Source organism: Mauremys mutica, chromosome 4 (assembly GCF_020497125.1).
Source record: "Mauremys mutica isolate MM-2020 ecotype Southern chromosome 4, ASM2049712v1, whole genome shotgun sequence".
Taxonomy (NCBI): Eukaryota; Metazoa; Chordata; order Testudines; family Geoemydidae; genus Mauremys; species Mauremys mutica.
The window spans coordinates 162,691,373-162,707,958 of NC_059075.1; the positions used below are offsets into that span (position 1 = coordinate 162,691,373).

At 56.0% G+C, this 16,586-nt stretch overlaps 1 protein-coding gene and 1 long non-coding RNA gene across 2 annotated transcripts in view; one reads left to right on the top strand and one right to left on the bottom strand.

The window, feature by feature from the left end:
• The first annotated feature begins 5,807 nt into the window (after nucleotides 1-5,807).
• Nucleotides 5,808-8,109, top strand: LOC123369264. Its single transcript, XR_006578972.1, has 2 exons — nucleotides 5,808-6,020; nucleotides 7,514-8,109. It is a non-coding gene; the product is annotated as an uncharacterized LOC123369264 (long non-coding RNA).
• Nucleotides 8,110-9,172: 1,063 nt separating this feature from the next.
• The window catches only part of LOC123369263 (maestro heat-like repeat-containing protein family member 7), a 43,222-nt gene continuing 35,808 nt past the window's right edge, over nucleotides 9,173-16,586 (bottom strand). Inside the window, exons 19-23 of the mRNA XM_045014638.1 lie at nucleotides 14,449-14,604; nucleotides 13,507-13,608; nucleotides 13,134-13,236; nucleotides 12,626-12,685; nucleotides 9,173-11,619 (exon numbers count right to left, since the gene is read on the bottom strand). Coding sequence (XP_044870573.1) covers nucleotides 11,435-11,619; nucleotides 12,626-12,685; nucleotides 13,134-13,236; nucleotides 13,507-13,608; nucleotides 14,449-14,604 — 606 coding nt within the window. The 3' untranslated portion in view covers nucleotides 9,173-11,434. The remainder of the gene's footprint in view (nucleotides 11,620-12,625; nucleotides 12,686-13,133; nucleotides 13,237-13,506; nucleotides 13,609-14,448; nucleotides 14,605-16,586) is intronic.

The window sequence follows — 16,586 nt, forward strand, 5'->3', positions numbered from 1 at the left end:
GGCACCTGCAAATAGCTGTACTAACAGCAGGATCTACACTGGCACAATAGGAGGAGTTGCATGTCAGGGCACTAATTCCCAATCCCAGTATAAGGCAGACAGCCATCCCACCAGCAGCCAGGTGCTGGCTCTCACAGCCACCTGGAGGGTTTCCAGTCCCCCACCCCCAAGCCAGCCTCACCACAAGAAAGACCCCCTTTGAAATACACTTACCAGCTGCTGCTACTGGCTGCCTTTAGTTGGGTAAGAGGTTAGGAGCTGCTGCTGCAGAGCCAGAGAAAGCACACCTGCCACAGTGCCACAAGAAGCAGGTAGGAGAAGGAGCTGGGGTGTCTCAGCTGCTCAGCCCCTTGCTCCAGGAGCAGTTCCCCTCACTGATTGGCTGGTGGCCAAAAACCAGCTAATCAGCAAGCACTCGCACTACCCTACTGCCCCTGCCCTGGCCGAACAGCTGATGGCTTGTGGGCAGGTGCCCCTGCCCCCTAGAGGGGGAATGCCCTGACTGACCCCCTTCTTTCCCAAGGCCCCAGCCTCTCCTCCTCCCCAGGAGCCCAGCTTGCTGGAGCTCAGTTCCTTCCCTCTCCCCTCTCCTCCCATTCCCTAGCTGATTAGCTGTTTGTCTCCCTCCTGCTGGGAGACAGCTAATCGGCAAGGCAGGGAGGGAGCAGGGTTTATGCAGCACACTAGGGGAAGCCAGCAAAGCCTGCCTGCAGGAGCCTAGCTTGCTGGAGTTCAGTTCTTTTCTTCCCCTCCCCGCCCCGCTCCGCTCCGCTCCTTCCTGCTGGGAGACACAGCTGATGGGTGCGGGCGGGGTATGCAGCAAGGTGGGGGAAGCCAGGCAGGCCAAGCTTCAGAGTGGAGCATGGGCCCTGCCCCTGGTGCCATGGTAACCTCACCTCAGGTGTGGCTTTTTTGAAAATGTGCTGAGGGGAAGCAGCTGCTTCCCCTGCACCCCACTAGCTACACTACTGGACTAAGGTCTAGTACTCCACGGCTCACCCCTTTCAGGCCCTGGATTAGCTGTTAGCACTGCAGAGCCAGAGTGCTAGCCCGTTCCCTCTAATCACTGGTGACAGGGCACAGTGTCCACTTCAGAAGCCGACTCCTTTAGCCCCCAAAGCCTTGGGGGAAGCCTGTGGTTCCGAGGGGTCCCATCCCTCATGCTCCGCAGGACCCTTTATGTTGGGCAGGGCCATGTGGCTCAGCGGGAGACTTCGCTTCGCAGTGCTCTCCAGCATAAGGATTACGGACCTGGGGCGGTGCTACTTGGAAGGCGGATTCTCATTAGCAACGGGATGTCCTGGCACTGACCCTCTCCCACGACCCTACTTCCTTCCTGGTCCTTTACACTCAGCCCTTCCACCTCCCGCTGACCCCTTTTTAAGGTACAATCCCCCAAAGAACACAAGGGGCAGATTTCTCTCTGAGCTGACTGGTGTCATCACACGGTCAGTGTCTCCCATGCCACCACCCCCTTCAGCCCTAACAACAAAGTCACTTGCTTTAAGAGTTCAAGGCAAAGTTTCTCTCCAGGGAGAGCTGGGTTGTGGGACCCAGGGGAGTAGGACAAATGGCCTTCATCGGTGGCCTCTTCAAAGGCAGTGGGCCAATGGCACTGGGACTGACCCAGAGCAGGGCTTGTTCCACCCCTCCCTGCCATACCCCAAAGTTCCACCCGGCGATTCTTCTGGTGCCCAGCCCTGCAACTCTCAGCTGCATTGTCCCATGCCTCACCCTGTTCGTCCAGGGACGACTCCACCTTACGCTACAGCCCTGCTTTACCCTGGGACAATGCCCAGCCTGGGGTGTTGTCTGTCTGCGTGATCCCCACCAGGCGCAGGAAGGAACACTGCTTTACATTAAGGTTCTTTTGGTGATGGGCTAACCTTACCCCTGTCCTGCATTTTGAGTGTGAACAGCTGTAGATGGAAACTGAGACGGTAGAGATGGAGCAGGACTAACCATGGCCACTTAGTCTAGCCCTCACCCTGTGTCTGTCCTGTACAAGTGTTGCAAACAGCAAGTGCCTTTTCTTGCCCTGATATGATTTTGGAGATGTCAGCATTTTCTACGGCTTTCTCCCTGTATGGGTTGTGGGATCCAGTGGAGCGGTCTGTGTTCTGTGTACAGGACAAGATGTGTATATATTTTATATCTTGCTATATTACTGTAAACACAGTTATTTAATAAATAAAATGAATAAAAGCATTAAAATACATCAAAATACATCAAAATGAAACAGAGGATTGTTATGTACAAGGGGGCGGAGGAGGCTGCATGTGAGTATGTAAACGTGGGTGTCCGGGGCTCAACCCTCCCAGGGGAGGAGGGGAGCCACACCGGCCCGTTACACTGAGCAACAATACACGAGTCAATTAGGGCTCAGGCCTTCTGTTGCAAGGCTGAGCAACAATATGCAACAGTTTGGGGAAGCCCAGGCCCTCTGTTGCAGGGGCTGGGCCACAACACAAAGAGTTCAAGCAAGCCCGGCCCGGGGCCCTAGGCAGCGGCTACCACGGCTGACGGTCAGTGGGGATCCTGACCGCAACACACTGACATGGGTATGGATTGATCTGCAGCCTGACTACTAATTGTCGGGTGATATCACCCACTGTTAGTCGGGCTCGAGCGCTCGGGTAGGGCCGGACGTCTCCACGAATGCACTGCAGACGGATCGGCTTCAAACGGGGGTCGACCGGGGGTCCTGGCGCACCAACGTCTGGCCGCACCCAGAGTCAATCAAAGCCTGCGTGGCTTGGTCCCCAACCATCACCGGGACCGTGAGTTTGGGGACCTGTGGTAATCGGGTCTGGCCGGCTCCTGCGTAGACCTGCCCAAAGCTACAGTCCATTTCGGGGCAGTCCCGTTGTAGGTGCCCCGCCTTCCCGCATCCAAAGCAGGGACCGAGCTCGGGACACCCGCTCCGAGGGAGGGCCACTCGGGTACTTCGGGGGGGCTCCGACGGGCCCTCGGGGCCCCCTGATTGAAGGCCGGGGTTGCCAGCCGGGAAGCCGCGTATGAGCGCTGGGTCTGGGACCCCAGCCGGGATTCTGATCCGTGGCCTGGACCTCGCTGGCTGGGCAGGTTGGTCGCCTTCTTCTCATTATGGGGCATTCGGGCCCGGAGGTAGGTGGCCGGAAGGTGGGTCCTATGGAGGCTTCTGCAGCCAGGAAGCCTTCCATCAGCGAGACGGCGTCAGCCAGGGTCGCCGGCCGGTGTCGGAGTACCCAGGCCCTTCCCCGGGCCGGCAGGGTATGGACAAATTATTCCAAGACAACCTGCTCGGTGACCTCCTCCGCCGTCCTGACCTCTGGTTGCAGCCACCGGCGGCAGGCCTACTTCAAGGTCTGGACCACCATCCGGGGACGGGCTCCCGCAGGGTAGGTCTGGCGCCAGAACCGCTGTCTAAAGGTCTCTGGGCTGACATCCAAAGTGTCCAGGACCGCAGCTTTTACTCGGTCATAGTCTCTGGCCTCTTCTGTCGCCAGTCCGCAGTAGGCCGCTTGGGCCGTCCCAGTCAAATACGGGGCCAAAAGAGTGGCCCATTGGTCTCGGGCCCACCCCGCGACAAGGGCCACATGCTCAAACATGACCAAGAAGGCCTCGGGGTCGTCGTCCGGGCCCATCTTGGTCAGGCGCAGGGGGGCAGCCGAACATGGGCCCCCCCCAGTGCCCTCCCCCGCTGGCCAGTCGGCGGGGTGGGGTGCGGGGCCCATGAGGTGCTGCAGCTGGTTCCCCAGCTGCTGTACTAGCTGCTGCTGCTGCTCCAGATGAGCTGCATGCTGCTGCTGCTGTTGCTGGAGCTGGGCAGCATCTCCTTGCTGCTGTTGCTCCAGCTGGGCGGCATGCTGCTGCTGCTGCTGGGCTGCCTGCTGCCGCTCCTGGCTCTCCACCAGCAGCTGGAACAGCCGTTGCATATCCATGTTCCTGGCTAGGAAGGGGGTGAATCACCACCCACCTACCGGCCCCTTCTCACAGAGGCAAGGGTTCGACTCCCCACTTCTGGTACCAACTGTAAACGTGGGTGTCTGGGACTCAACCCTCCCAGGGGAGGAGGGGAGCCACACCGGCCCGTTACACTGAGCAACAATACATGAGTCAATTAGGGCTCAGGCCTTCTGTTGAAAGGCTGAGCAACAATATAAAACAGTTTGGGGAGGCCCAGACCCTCTGTTGCAGGGGCTGGGCCACAACACAAAGAGTTCAAGCAAGCTCAGGCCCTCTGGTGCAGGGGCGGGGCAGCGACACAAAGAGTTCAAGAAGGCCCAGGCCCTTTGGTGCAGGGACTGGGCAGCAAACAGTCTAGGAGGCTCAGGCCCTTTGGGGCAGGGGCTGAGTAGCAAACAGTCTAGGAGGCTCAGGCCCTTTGGGGCAGGGGCTGAGCAGCAAACAGTCTAGGAGGCTCAGGCCCTTTGGGGCAGGGGCTGAGCACTGGGGTGAGGGGGAAAACTGCCACCCATCAGTGGGGTGGCAGGGGGAACACAGGCCCATCCACTCCACTGCGTCCCGGCCCGGGGTCCTAGGCAGCGGCTACCACGGCTGACGGTCAGTGGGGATCCTCACCGCAACACACTGACATGGGTATGGGTTGATCTGCAGCCTGACTAGGGTCGGCTGCCCCCGGGCCACTTCCAATTTCTCCCTCTGGGCCTACCTGGTCCGCGGCGTCCACTCCCGGGAAGTCCCACAGCATGGGCTCCTCGCAGCCCGGGTGGGGGGTAGATCCGGCAGTTCCTCGGGGAAGTCCGGCCAGTGCTGCTCCGGGGATTCCTTGGGGTAACAACAGCGGAGAGAGGAAGTCTCTGGTGGCTCCTCGTCGTAGGTGGCACGGGGAAGCTCCGGCGGGTCCTCCCGGTAGCGAGTGAGGGGAAGCTCCGGCCAGTCCGGGCAACTGCTCTGGGCCCCAGTGGCTTCCCAGTCACGAGCTCCCTCGGGCAGGTCTGCTCCCGGCGGTGGCTGGGCTCTGACTGAGCTCGGATGGCCGGCTTTTATACTTCTGGGTCGCCGCCTGACCCTCTGAGGGGTGGGCTCACTGTTCTGTAGCCCCGCTCCTTCCGGTGTCCGGGGCTCAACCCTCCCAGGGGAGGAGGGGAGCCACACCGGCCCGTTACAGAGTAGTTAACCATTTGATAGCTTTCATCACCAAACAGTTTTTGGCAGGTTTCCACACCCCATCCCCATTTCTGGCGCCGTCAGCCCCTTTGACCATGCCCCTTGCTACGATACTTCCGGGGGTGCCTTGGTTCAGGGGACAATTAGCTCAGTGTTAATGGCCCTAACCTGCAGTCAGGCCAAGTAACGGTAGAGAGTCTGTTTGCCCGGGGCCCTCAGTCAGGGCAGGGTGTCAATCAAGAAAGGGCTCTGGCCTACAGTCAGGCAGGCAGAGCAGCAGGAGGTTCATTTGCCTGGCCCTTGATCAGGGTAGGGCAGCAGTCAAGTAGGGGGGCTCTGGCCTACAGTCCAGCAGAGCTGTCACAGTCTAGGAGAGGTTAGCTCTCTGGTGGGAGAGTCAGCACAACCGTCTGGCATCCGGATTCAGGCGGGTGCCAGACCAATTCAGGCCTCCTGACAACCAGGTGGGGAGGCTGCCACTCCTGACGTTGGGGTGGTAGGGGTAGAGGAACCCAGGCCCTCTCGTTCCACTGCGTCCCAGCTCAGGGCCCAAACAGCGGTGGAGTGGTCCGCCACTGGGTCAGCAGGGAAAGTCCAACCATAACATGCTGGCTGGCTTGTAGTCAATAATACATCTGAACCCAGTTCAGCTTCCCTGGGCTCCTTCCTACACGCCAATTCCACGTGTGCATGGGTTCCAGGGTTGTTGTTCGCTTTGGACCATGAAAAAGTTCAAGGAGCTGAGATTAGAGAAAAATCACATAAAATGTAAAAGGGCGTAAAGCCAATAGGGTTATCTATCTATCTATCTATCTCCATACACCACATCTATCTATCTAGCTATCCCGAGAGGCGGAGATAACCATGCTGGCGGCTGTGAGCCTCTTTTCCCAGAGGCAGCCACAAGGGTAAGTTCTCTCTCCCCCGTGTCCCCTCCCTGCAGCTTTCTATACTGTCCTTCTCTCACTAACCAAAAACGATCTCTTGCTGTTTTCTATACTCTCCCTCTCTCAAGCCTGGTCTACACTAGTCATTTATTTCGGAATTAGCCGAGTTAATTTGGAGAAAAAAAAATCATTCCTTCCACATGACCAAACTGGTTTCTTTGATTTAAAGGGCTCTTTAATCCAATTTCTGTACTCCACCTCGGCAAGTAGAGTAGCGCTTAAATCAAGATCGCAATCCCGGATTAAAAGTAGTGTGGATGCAATTCGAAGTTATTGGCTTCCGGGAAGTATCCCAGAATGTTTCCTTGTGACTGCTGTGGACAACACTCTCAACTCTGATGCACTAGCCAAGTGGGCAGGAAAAGCCCCAGGAACTTTTGAATTTCATTTCCTGTTTGGTCACCAGCAGCACAGGTGACCAGCAGCACAGTCCACTATCATAGGCAATCATGCAGAGAGCACCATCACAAGAGACCACGCAGTCCCGGATTCGCAGATGAGCTCCAGAATGGTCCGAATGGGAGGTACTGGATTTCATTGAATGTTGGGGAGAAAAATCTGTTATGGCAGAACTACGTTAAAAAGAAAAGAACGCAAATATGTACGCTAAAGTCTCCAGGGCCATGACGGAAAGAGGCTACTCCAGGGACACAGAGCAGTGTTGTACAAAAATCAGGGAGCTCAGGCAAGCGTACCAAAATGCCCGGGAGGCAAATGGGCGCTGTGGGTCACAGCCGCATACATGCCGCTTCTACCGTGAGCTGCATGCAGTTATGGGGGTGACGACACCACTACCCCACCACTGTCCGTGGATATCTCCAAGGAGGAAGTTGAACGGAGCGAGGAGGATGAGTTATTGGAGGACGAAGAGGAGGAGGAGGAGGAGGACAGTGCACAGGCGGCAAGTGGGGAATCCATTTTCATCCCTAGCCAGGAACTATTCTTAATGCAGGAGCCAATAGCCCCCACCCCCACTTCCATGATCCTGGAGAAGGTACTTCTGGCGAGTGAGCCTGATCGGAGCCATGCAGTGGCGGGGTGGGGGGTGGGGAAAACACAGCCACGTTGGGCTGTTTGCGTTTAGTTTAAAGGGCTCATCCCTGCTCAGAGCCTCATCGGAGCCACGCAGTGGGTGCGAGTCTGTGTGTGTGTTGTGTGAAGCAATCATCCCAGAGAGCCTGCAGGACCTCCTTTTATACTGCAAACCTACCAGGCATTGCTTGCTATGAGAAAGGGGGCCCAGCAGTTTGAAAGTATTGAAATGAATGCGGAAGAAACAGAACCCCGCGTGCCCCTAGGGCTTACCATGGCTGGCTGCAAGCTGAATTCTGTTGCCTGGCTGTGTGTGATGTGCTGTGTACTATGAATTGCCTGTTTCACTGAGAAACAGTGTGTCCTTTGTTCTCTGAAATGTATCTTTTAAAATACTACTCTTCCTTTTTCTCCTCCTGCAGGTGCAAATGTTTCAACGCAGCCCCAATCTACTCCATCCAAGAGGCTGGTCCAGATTAGAAGGCAGAAAAAAGGAACTCGGGCCGACATATTCGCCGAGCTCATGCAGTCCTCCAGCGCTGATAGGGCCCCGCTGAATGCGTGGTGGTAAACAATTGCGCAGTCACGTAATGCATTACAGGAACACGAAGAGAGGAGGGACGTGCGCGATGAGAGCAGGCAGGACACTATGGTCGAGCTCATGGGGGAGCAAACTGACATGCTGCCCTGTATGGTGGATCTAATGCAGGAAAGGCAGAAAGATCACAGATTGCCGCTGCTGCCCCTGTATAACTGCCCTCCCTCCTCCCCAAGTTCCATAGCCTCCTCACCCAGACGCCCAAGAACACGACGGGGGAGGCTAAGGGGACTCACACACTCAACCCCAGAGGCTCACCCAAGCAGCAGAAAGTTGGCATATGTGAACTTTTGATTTGGTTTCTGGACTTCTCCTTCCCTTCTTCTCCACCCCCATAACCCAACCCCTCCTCCCCCCATTTACCTTCTGATTTCTCTCCATGTGTTGTGCAATGAATACTAAAGAATGGTTTTTAAACAATTGTGACTTTATTTCCTTTCATATATATAGGGGGCGGGTAACTTCAAGATAAACAAACACAAGTGTCACACTGTACCCTGGCCAATCATGAAACTGTCTTTCAAAGCTTCTCTGATGCACAGCACACCCTGCTGCACTCTTCTAATCGCCTTGTTCTCTGGCTGTGCGAAATTGGCCACCAGGCGAGTTGCCTCAACCTCCCATTCCGCCATAAACGTCTCCCCCTTACTCTCACAGATATTGTGGAGCACACAACAAGCAGCAATTACAATTGGAGTATTGGTTGTGCTGAGATCTAACCAAGTCAGTAAACTGCGCCAGCGCTCTTTCAAACGTCCAAAAGCACATTCGACCACCATCCTGCATTTGCTTAGCCTATAGTTGAACTGCTCCTTACTACTGTCCAGGGTGCCTGTGTACGACTTCATGAGCCATGGCATTAAGGGGTAGGCTGGGTCCCCCAGGATAACTATAGGCATTTCCACATCCCCAACAGTAATTTTCTTGTCTGGGAAGTAAGTCCCTTCCTGCAGCTGTTCCAACAGACCAGAGTTCCTGAAGATGCGAGTGTCATGCACTTTCCCGGCCATCCCACCTTGATGTCAGTGAAATGTCCTTTGTGATCCACCAGTGCTTGCAGCACCATGGAAACGTACCCCTTACAGTTTACATATTGGCCGCCCCGGTGTGCCGGGGCCAAGATAGGGATATGCGTTCTGTCTATCGCCCCACTGCAGTTAGGGAACCCCAGCGCATTAAAGCCATCCACAATGGTCTGCACATTTTCCAAAGTCACTACCCTTGATAGCAGCTGGTCAATGATTGCATTGGCTACTTGCAGCACAGCAGCCCCTACGGTAGATTTGCCCACTCCAAACTGATTCCTGACTGACTGGTAGCTGTTGGGCATTGCAAGCTTCCACAGTGCTATGGCCACGCACTTCTCAACTGTGAGGGCTGCTCTCATTTTGCTGTCTTTGTGCTTCAGGGCAGGGGACAGCAAGTCACAAAGTTCCCTGAAAGTGGCCCTACGCATACGAAAGTTTCTCAGCCACTGGGAATCATCCCAGATCTGCAAAACTATGTGGTCCCACCAGTCTGTGCTTGTTTCCTGGGCCCAAAATTGGCGTTCCACGGCATGAACCTGGCCCAACACCACCATGATCTCCCAATCGCTGCATGCTGTGCTTCTAGGAACAGAGGTGTCCATGTCCTCATCAGTACAGTAATCGCTCTGTCGTCACTTCCTCGCCCATTTTTGCAGAAACTTCACATACTGCTGGATAATGCGTGAGGTATTTACAATGGTCAAGACTGCAGCAGAGATCTGAGTGGGCTACATACTTGCCGCGCTATGGTGCCTGCATGGGTAATCCTGGAAAAATGGCATGAAACGTAGGAGAGCTGTTCGGTTCAAGATGGCTGATAAAAGGCGGGAAATGGTTTCCTTCTGTAGCTTTCAGTGGAGCCCAGCACCGACAACATGGAGAAATTTGCTACTGATGCAAGAATGGGAGAGCAGAGTTTGCAGCGGAAGCTGTGCTGCTCGGTTGACGATGGCTGAACAACGGCGGGAAATGGTAAGGATCTATCTCTCTTTTGCACAGCTCTGTTTTCTGCTTATTAACAAAAAGGGATCTTTCTCTCTCTTGCTGTTTTCTGTACTTTACACAGCCCTATGTCACTGACACAGAATCTCTCGCTAATTATTCTGCCATGTGAGTTCTTTCACCCGACCTTCTCAACCTTCCTTTATATTTCCTATTCTATTTAATTAGCCTTTGGTTTTTTAAATTGAGTTCAATTTTTTTTACTGTTATAATTTTTTAGTCCCAACAAAAATAACCTTTTACCACGTTCTTACAAACTCCTCTCTCTTGTTGCTTTCTCTAGTTTCCCCTCTTTCTTCTATTTAAGATAACCTTTCTTTCCTTTTTTCCTCTAAGCCTAAGCAATCTTTCTTTTTTTAAAACTCCTTTTCTTTAAGGCCTCTGTAGCGAGAGGGCATAGTCTCCTGTCCTGACAGACAGGGAGGGATCCGTGAACGCCCCCCTGGTGGGTAGAACGGGGACTTGCATGGCCTCCCCGCTGGAAGCAGAGGGGTGGGACAGGAAGCGGAACTATAAAAGGCTGGTCCTCCAGCTCAGTCAGGGGAGGGCTGCCTGAGGAGCAGGACGTCTCTTCCCCGTTGCGTGAGCCCAGACCTGACAGAGACCCAGAGGTGCTGACAAAGCTGCCAGATGCCAGGATCTCCGAGGAGCTGGGGGGGCTGCCACTAGCTGTCTATCCCAGCGAAGCGAACAACAACCCTGGAACCCATGTACACACGGAATGGGTGTGCAGGAGGGAGCCCAGGGAAGCCGAATCAGGTTTGGCTGTGTTATTGACTACAAGCCAGCCAGCGTGTTGCGGTTGGACTTTCCCCGCTGACCCAGTGGCGGACAACTCCACCGCTGTTAGGGTCCTGGGCTGGGACGCAGTGGAATGGGAGGACCTGAGTTCCTCTGCCCCTACCACCTCAACGTCAGGAGTGGCAGCCTCCCCCCTGGTTGTCAGGAGGCCTGAATTGGTCTGGCACCCACCTGAATCCAGATGCCAGATGGTTGTCCTGACATTCCCACCAGAGAGCTAACCTCCCCTAGACTGCGACAGCTTTGCCGGACTGTAGGCCAGAGCCCCCCTACTTGACTGCTGCCCTACCCTGATCAAGGGCCAGGCAAATGGACCTCCTGCTGCTCTGCCTGCCTGACTGTAGGCCAGATCCCCTTCTCGACTGACGCCCTGCCCTGATTGAGGGCCCCGGGCAAACAGACTCTCTACCGTTACTTGGCCTGACTGCAGGCTAGAGCCATTAACACTGAGCTAATTTTCCCCTGAACCACCGTACCCGGAAGTATCATAGCAAGGGGTGTGGTCTCCCACCCAGATGGACAGACGGTGGGGCCTGGGGGGGGGGGGACTGCAAACCCTTTACAGCCTCTCTTTCTTCTCATTCGTACTTTTTCTCTAAATATGTCAAAACACAAGCACACAACCTTCCCCCGGCCAAACACAGAAAAATAATACAAAATAAATTCTCAAAATGGCCGACGGCATCAAAAACGTACACGACTGGAAATGGGGACGGAGGGCAGGACGTAAATGCAACACGGTGCATGGAAACCTGTCAAAAAGTACGTGATGATGAAAGCTATCGAGCAGTTAACTACTCACATGGCTGGGCAGGGCAGGCGGCCAGTTGGGAAGAAGCCATGTGTTCCACCTTGCTCCAGGTGGGCTCTGATGCACCAAGCCCCCAGAGAAGGGAGGCTGGCTTTTCCCAGCGCTAGGGCAGCTGGGCAGCTTCAATGAGCTGGCTCTCCGCAGTGCACATTGTTCTTATCCTATGGACCAATGTCCATAGGCTGCAGCAGGCTGGAGGCTGGTTCTTGAAGGCCTCCAGGATGAAGATGGTCTGAGAAGCCAGGCATCGGACTGAGGACTTGCTGTCCTGCTGCAAGCCTTTGAGGTCTAAGATTGAAAGGAAGGAAATGGAGGTCAGAGCCATGGCACTCTGGAGAGCCCCGGCAGGCCAAGCCAGCTCTGTACCTCTCGGCCCACGACAAGGAGGCAGCAGGCCAGGTGGCAGGAGGCAGGGGACTAGCGGGAACAACCAGCAACCCTCACTAAACATCCCCACCGCCCTCCACAGCTCGGGGAGCCTCCAGACACAGGCAAGAAGTCCCAATGAACCCCATTCACTCACTATTTCTAGGACTGCCTCCTCCCTGCAGTATCTGAGAGCCTCATCCCTGCCTGTATTTACCCTCCCCCTTCCCCCCCAATGCACAGATGGGCACTTAGGCCTAGAGAGGGGGAGAGTCACAAAAGGGGCTTGGGCATTGTTAGGCGCCGCCTAACTTCAGGTGCCCTGCTGCCCTCCAGGAAATGCCGAGGAGGGAGCTCAGCCATTCTCTAGCTCCGGTTGGGAGGCCCAGCTGTGAATCTGCTCTGGGAGTGAGGAGTCTGAGCTATGTCACCCACCCTTCCCTTTTCCCGAACAAATGTGGTGGAGATGCTGCTCCGCCCTGTGCTGCCCAGGAGTCCGGACACGCAGCAGGGAGGTAGGTGACCGGACGTCACTTCAGCCTCATTTGGAGCAGTGGCTTGACCCCAGGTGTCCCACGTGGAGGTGACTGCTCCAAACACTGGGCTAGTGAGTGCAAGGGGGGAGGCAGCACCCCACTTTGGCTGTGTTTGTGGGGGGCAATCATCTGCGAAGGCCAGCCAGCTCAGGCCCAGTTTGGGGATCTACCAGGCCGCAGCTCTGAGGTCAGGGCTAAGTGCCTGGGCACATGCCAACCAGCAGACACGACAGGGTGAGGGGGCAGCTGATCAAGGGGTTGGGGATTGACATTTTGCATCCCCTTGAGGCTCTCGCCTGTGACCACGTTGCTGGCATCGGAGATTGAACCCACCCTGCAGCCCTGGGCCGTTCATCCCCCTAGTGCTCAGTACTCAAAGCGGGACCACTCACTGTCGCAGATGGCGTCCAGCTTGTCCTGGCTCCCCTGGTCCAGCTGCCGGGTAGTGAGCCCTACACACACAAACAGCTCATCACATCCCCGCGTCCCCAGCGAGGGTGTTAAAGAGCCTGTCACCCTCCAAGCACCGCGGCTTTCCCCCGCCCCTCACTGGCCAGGACACACTCCTGAATCCCCAGGGGAAAGGGCGAGTCCCCAGAGATGGCTACAGGGCTGGTTGCCAAAGGAGAGCACAGCGCCTTGAAGGTCCACTACCAAGAGCCCATGGTGGGGTGGGGGCGGAGAATGGGGACTGCATGAGGAGCAGTGGGCTTAGAGGGGTCCCATCAGCCGATCAGGGCAGTTTGGGGTGAGCTTGCTCCTGTGGGTTTCTGACACCCCTTCGCCTTCATTAGGGAATCAGGAGCCCAGGGATCACTTCTCGCTGCTGGCAGGGACTGAGGAGAGCCTGGGACCAGATCCAACCCCTCTGCTAAAGGGACCCGTCTGCTCTGTGGTTACCTAGGAACCTGATGGCTGCTTCCCTAACTGGAGTCTGTGGGTTCTGCAGGAAGGCCATGGTCTGGCCCAGGAAGTCATCAGCTCTCTCCTTGTAGTGGATCACCTAGGAGCCAGAACAAAGGAGCACAAGATTATTAAAGGCCTTTCCGTCCCACAGGCCAGCTTCCAGGTGTGTGGAGCGCACGTCCTGTTTTTTCCCCTCCTTCCTGTGCTGGGAGGATCACGCAGAGGGACCACACCCAGGGCCAGGTGTGGTCCCGGGGCTGGGGCTCAGTGTGGGCACAGAGCCAGGCAATTGGGGGTGCCCTATCCACTGATTCCTCCACTTCTGCCTGCGAGGGCCGTGCAGTGAATGGCCAGAGGGCTCCCTCACCAGGCAGTCACAGCTTCGCCAGGTTTCCTTGTGCTGGATGAGGCCACTGAGCTGGTGCCACCTCAGGAATTGGGCGGCACTGCTGAGGGTGTCCCAACACACCTGCAAAACAAGAGGGGCCGGGGCGAGCCGGACACAGTTACGGGAGCTGGAAGCCACTAGCCTAGTTACCCGGAGGCCAGGGAGGCCGTGCGTGCTGAACGCTTCCCTGCCTTGGCTGCTCGCAGAAGGGCGGCGGTGTGGCTAAAGCAATGGCTGGAGACCTGACTCAATTCCCAGCTCTCCCTGCAGGAACTCAGGCAAGTTGCTTAGGCCCAGGGCTGCAAAGGGATTTAGGTGCCTAATGCCCATGGGGGTTCAATATTTTTGAGGCTGCGCCTCAGTTCCCCACCTCATGGGGTGAATTCATTAGTGCTGGTGGCATTTGTGTCCCAAGTGATGGGGGCCATGAGCACTAGCATGTGCAGAGGCATGGGGGGGGGAGGGGCTTGGTCATGTCATGGCTAGTACGGGCTGTCCGGGCCGCTTGGCTAAGGGCACATTGGGTCCTGTGCACCATCTGGAGGCTGAGTAGCCCTGCTCCTGGTAGGGATATGGCCAGGGTTGTGCTCTTCCCACCAGCACAGCCAGGGGAGTGTGCGGAGGCCAGTGGCTGTAAGAGTGGTGAGGCGACCACTCGCCCCACCCAATCTCTCAGCCTGGCTGCAGGGGGGTGTTGAGCTCAGAGGATGCAGAGAAGACTCAGCAGTTGGGTGGGGTGCCATGGTCATGGCACTACTGGACTCAACATTCAAGTGATTTTGAGTGCCTGATTGTCACAGCACTGAGCACCTGCCCTCTACCGGCCAGACCCTTTAAAGGGGGGTGTCACATGTTGCCCCCCCCCAAACAAATGGTCGTTCTGTAACTATCTCAGCTGCAGACTCCAATTCGTGGCCTCACCTGGGACACGTTGGGACGCTCATCATGCACAAGGAGGAGCAGTGGGACCAGGCTCTGGAGCACATGCTCCTTCATCTGCCTCCGGTTGGGCCCCCTTACAAGCTCCAGCAGGTCTTTAAAAAGGGTGATGGAGAGCACCCGGAGCTTGCTGGTCACCTGCAAGAGATGATATAGGGAGGGGAGGAGACACTGTGACAGTCATTCTCATCCAGCGGGGCAAGCGCACACTGTGCCAGAGATGTCTGCCCTGCAGGGGGTATTGGTAACTCACCCCCAGCCATACAGCCACAGCTGGGGCCAGAGTCTCATGGGCATAGCGCCATTGAAGGCAATAGAGATGCAGATTTTCACCAGCTGAGGGGCTGGCCTGGTAACTTCTTGGCCAGGGAGAGCAGTAAGCTGGGGTGAGACTGCCCCTGGGCTCTCACAGCCAGCTCTGGGTGCACTGACATCAGCACCCGCCTGTGTCAACCAAGGGGAAACATTCAGGGTGGAGCAGTGCCAGGACAGGGGCGGCAGAGAGGGAGTGATGAGGAAAGATTCAAAGAGCGAAGGGGGGGTGTAGTTTGTCCACCCGCTTTGCAGGCCCAGCTCACACTGGCGTTGACCCACAGCGGCCCTCTAGCCGGGCCAAGGGGGCCAGGCATAGGGGGCAAATTCCTACATTGGTGTTTGTTTGGGCCATGCTCAGGGACCTGGGGTGAATTTAACCAGGGCCAAGGGGTGGTAAATGTGCAGGAGCTCCCAGATAGGGGGCCTTGGAAGCCATGACTGGAAGCCACCCAGCCTCCAGGGGTTTGGGGTGGGGTGAGGGGTCAGCTCAGAACAGCTGGGCAGGCTCTGTACAAAACACGTGGGAGGGGTATGGGGGCATCAGGGCTGCACTGCAGTGGGCACAGGCAGATGTTGAACTGGCACCTCTCTGGTCATCCCTTCAGTTGTTGAAGCCTGTTTGCCTTTCCCTGGTGATGGGTGTAGTAAATGCAGGCCATGATAAAGGCCCAGTATGAGGCCTGAGGCCTGAACTAAAGTAATGAACAAGACTTTGCTAACATAAAGCAAAGGTAAACTGTGAGCCAGAGGCAGGCCCTGCTCACAGAAGCTGGCAAGGAAAGGGCTGATACATACCTAAAAGGTACTGAACATTCACATACTTGCACATTCCACACAGATAACAAAGAACAGGCTGGCCCATCCCAATGACAGGGGCAAAAGGGTAAAATGATGGATAGAGTTGTTTTGATCGAACCAACATGTACAAGGTAGAAGGCGGCACCTAAATACGTAGAAAGGTTCTACCGTGCTACATGGAGGGGTTGTACCTCATACATGTGTAACTTGTTTGTATCTGTGTATAAGAATGCATCCCTGGGGCGGTGCCTTTGTCCGGCTGAGGGGGCAGTGGAAAGTCCCGCCACTGAGCCGGGTCCATTGCCAAGAGGCACTTTCTCGTAGTATGCCCTGAATTAGGCTAAGAAACCTACAGGGAACTGCAATTGTGTCCGAGGTCACAATAAACCTAGCCGACGTGGCTTTGCATCTTACTGGATTCTGTGGTTATTGGGGGTTCTCGTCGGGTCTGCTGTGTCAGCTATCTGCAGAGCTGGGGTAGCACACAGAGGGAACACACGCACGCAGCCGAGTGATATCAACAAGGAGAAAGCAGAGCACCACACCGGTAGCACTCTGACAACACACTTCTGACAACAGTGGGCGTTGTGTTCATTAACACTATTTGGATATAACCCCTGCCCCATAAAGAACCTGTTCTGTTCCCCCCGGGCCTGAGAGGCGTTTGGTTTAAAGGGCTCACCCCAGGGCGAGATCCTGCATCCTTGGTCCAGGCTGCCCTGTCCCTTTGGCCAGCTGGGGATCCAGGAGACCCTGGGAACAGCTTTAGCCAGGCCTGTGCCACTACTAAATAAAGAGCGTCAGGGTCCCAGCAGAATTCGGGAGGGCTGAGAGTAGGATTTACCGTTATGAGAACTGGGGAGTCCCTCCAGGAGCCCCCACTGGGGCATTACCCCTGGAAGCCAGTAATGGATGGGCCCCTTTCTCCTGCCCGCTTGCTGGATCTCGCCACCCAGTGTGGGACTGAACATCAGTCTGGTGAATGCGCCAGCGGGGGCTAGTTTGTG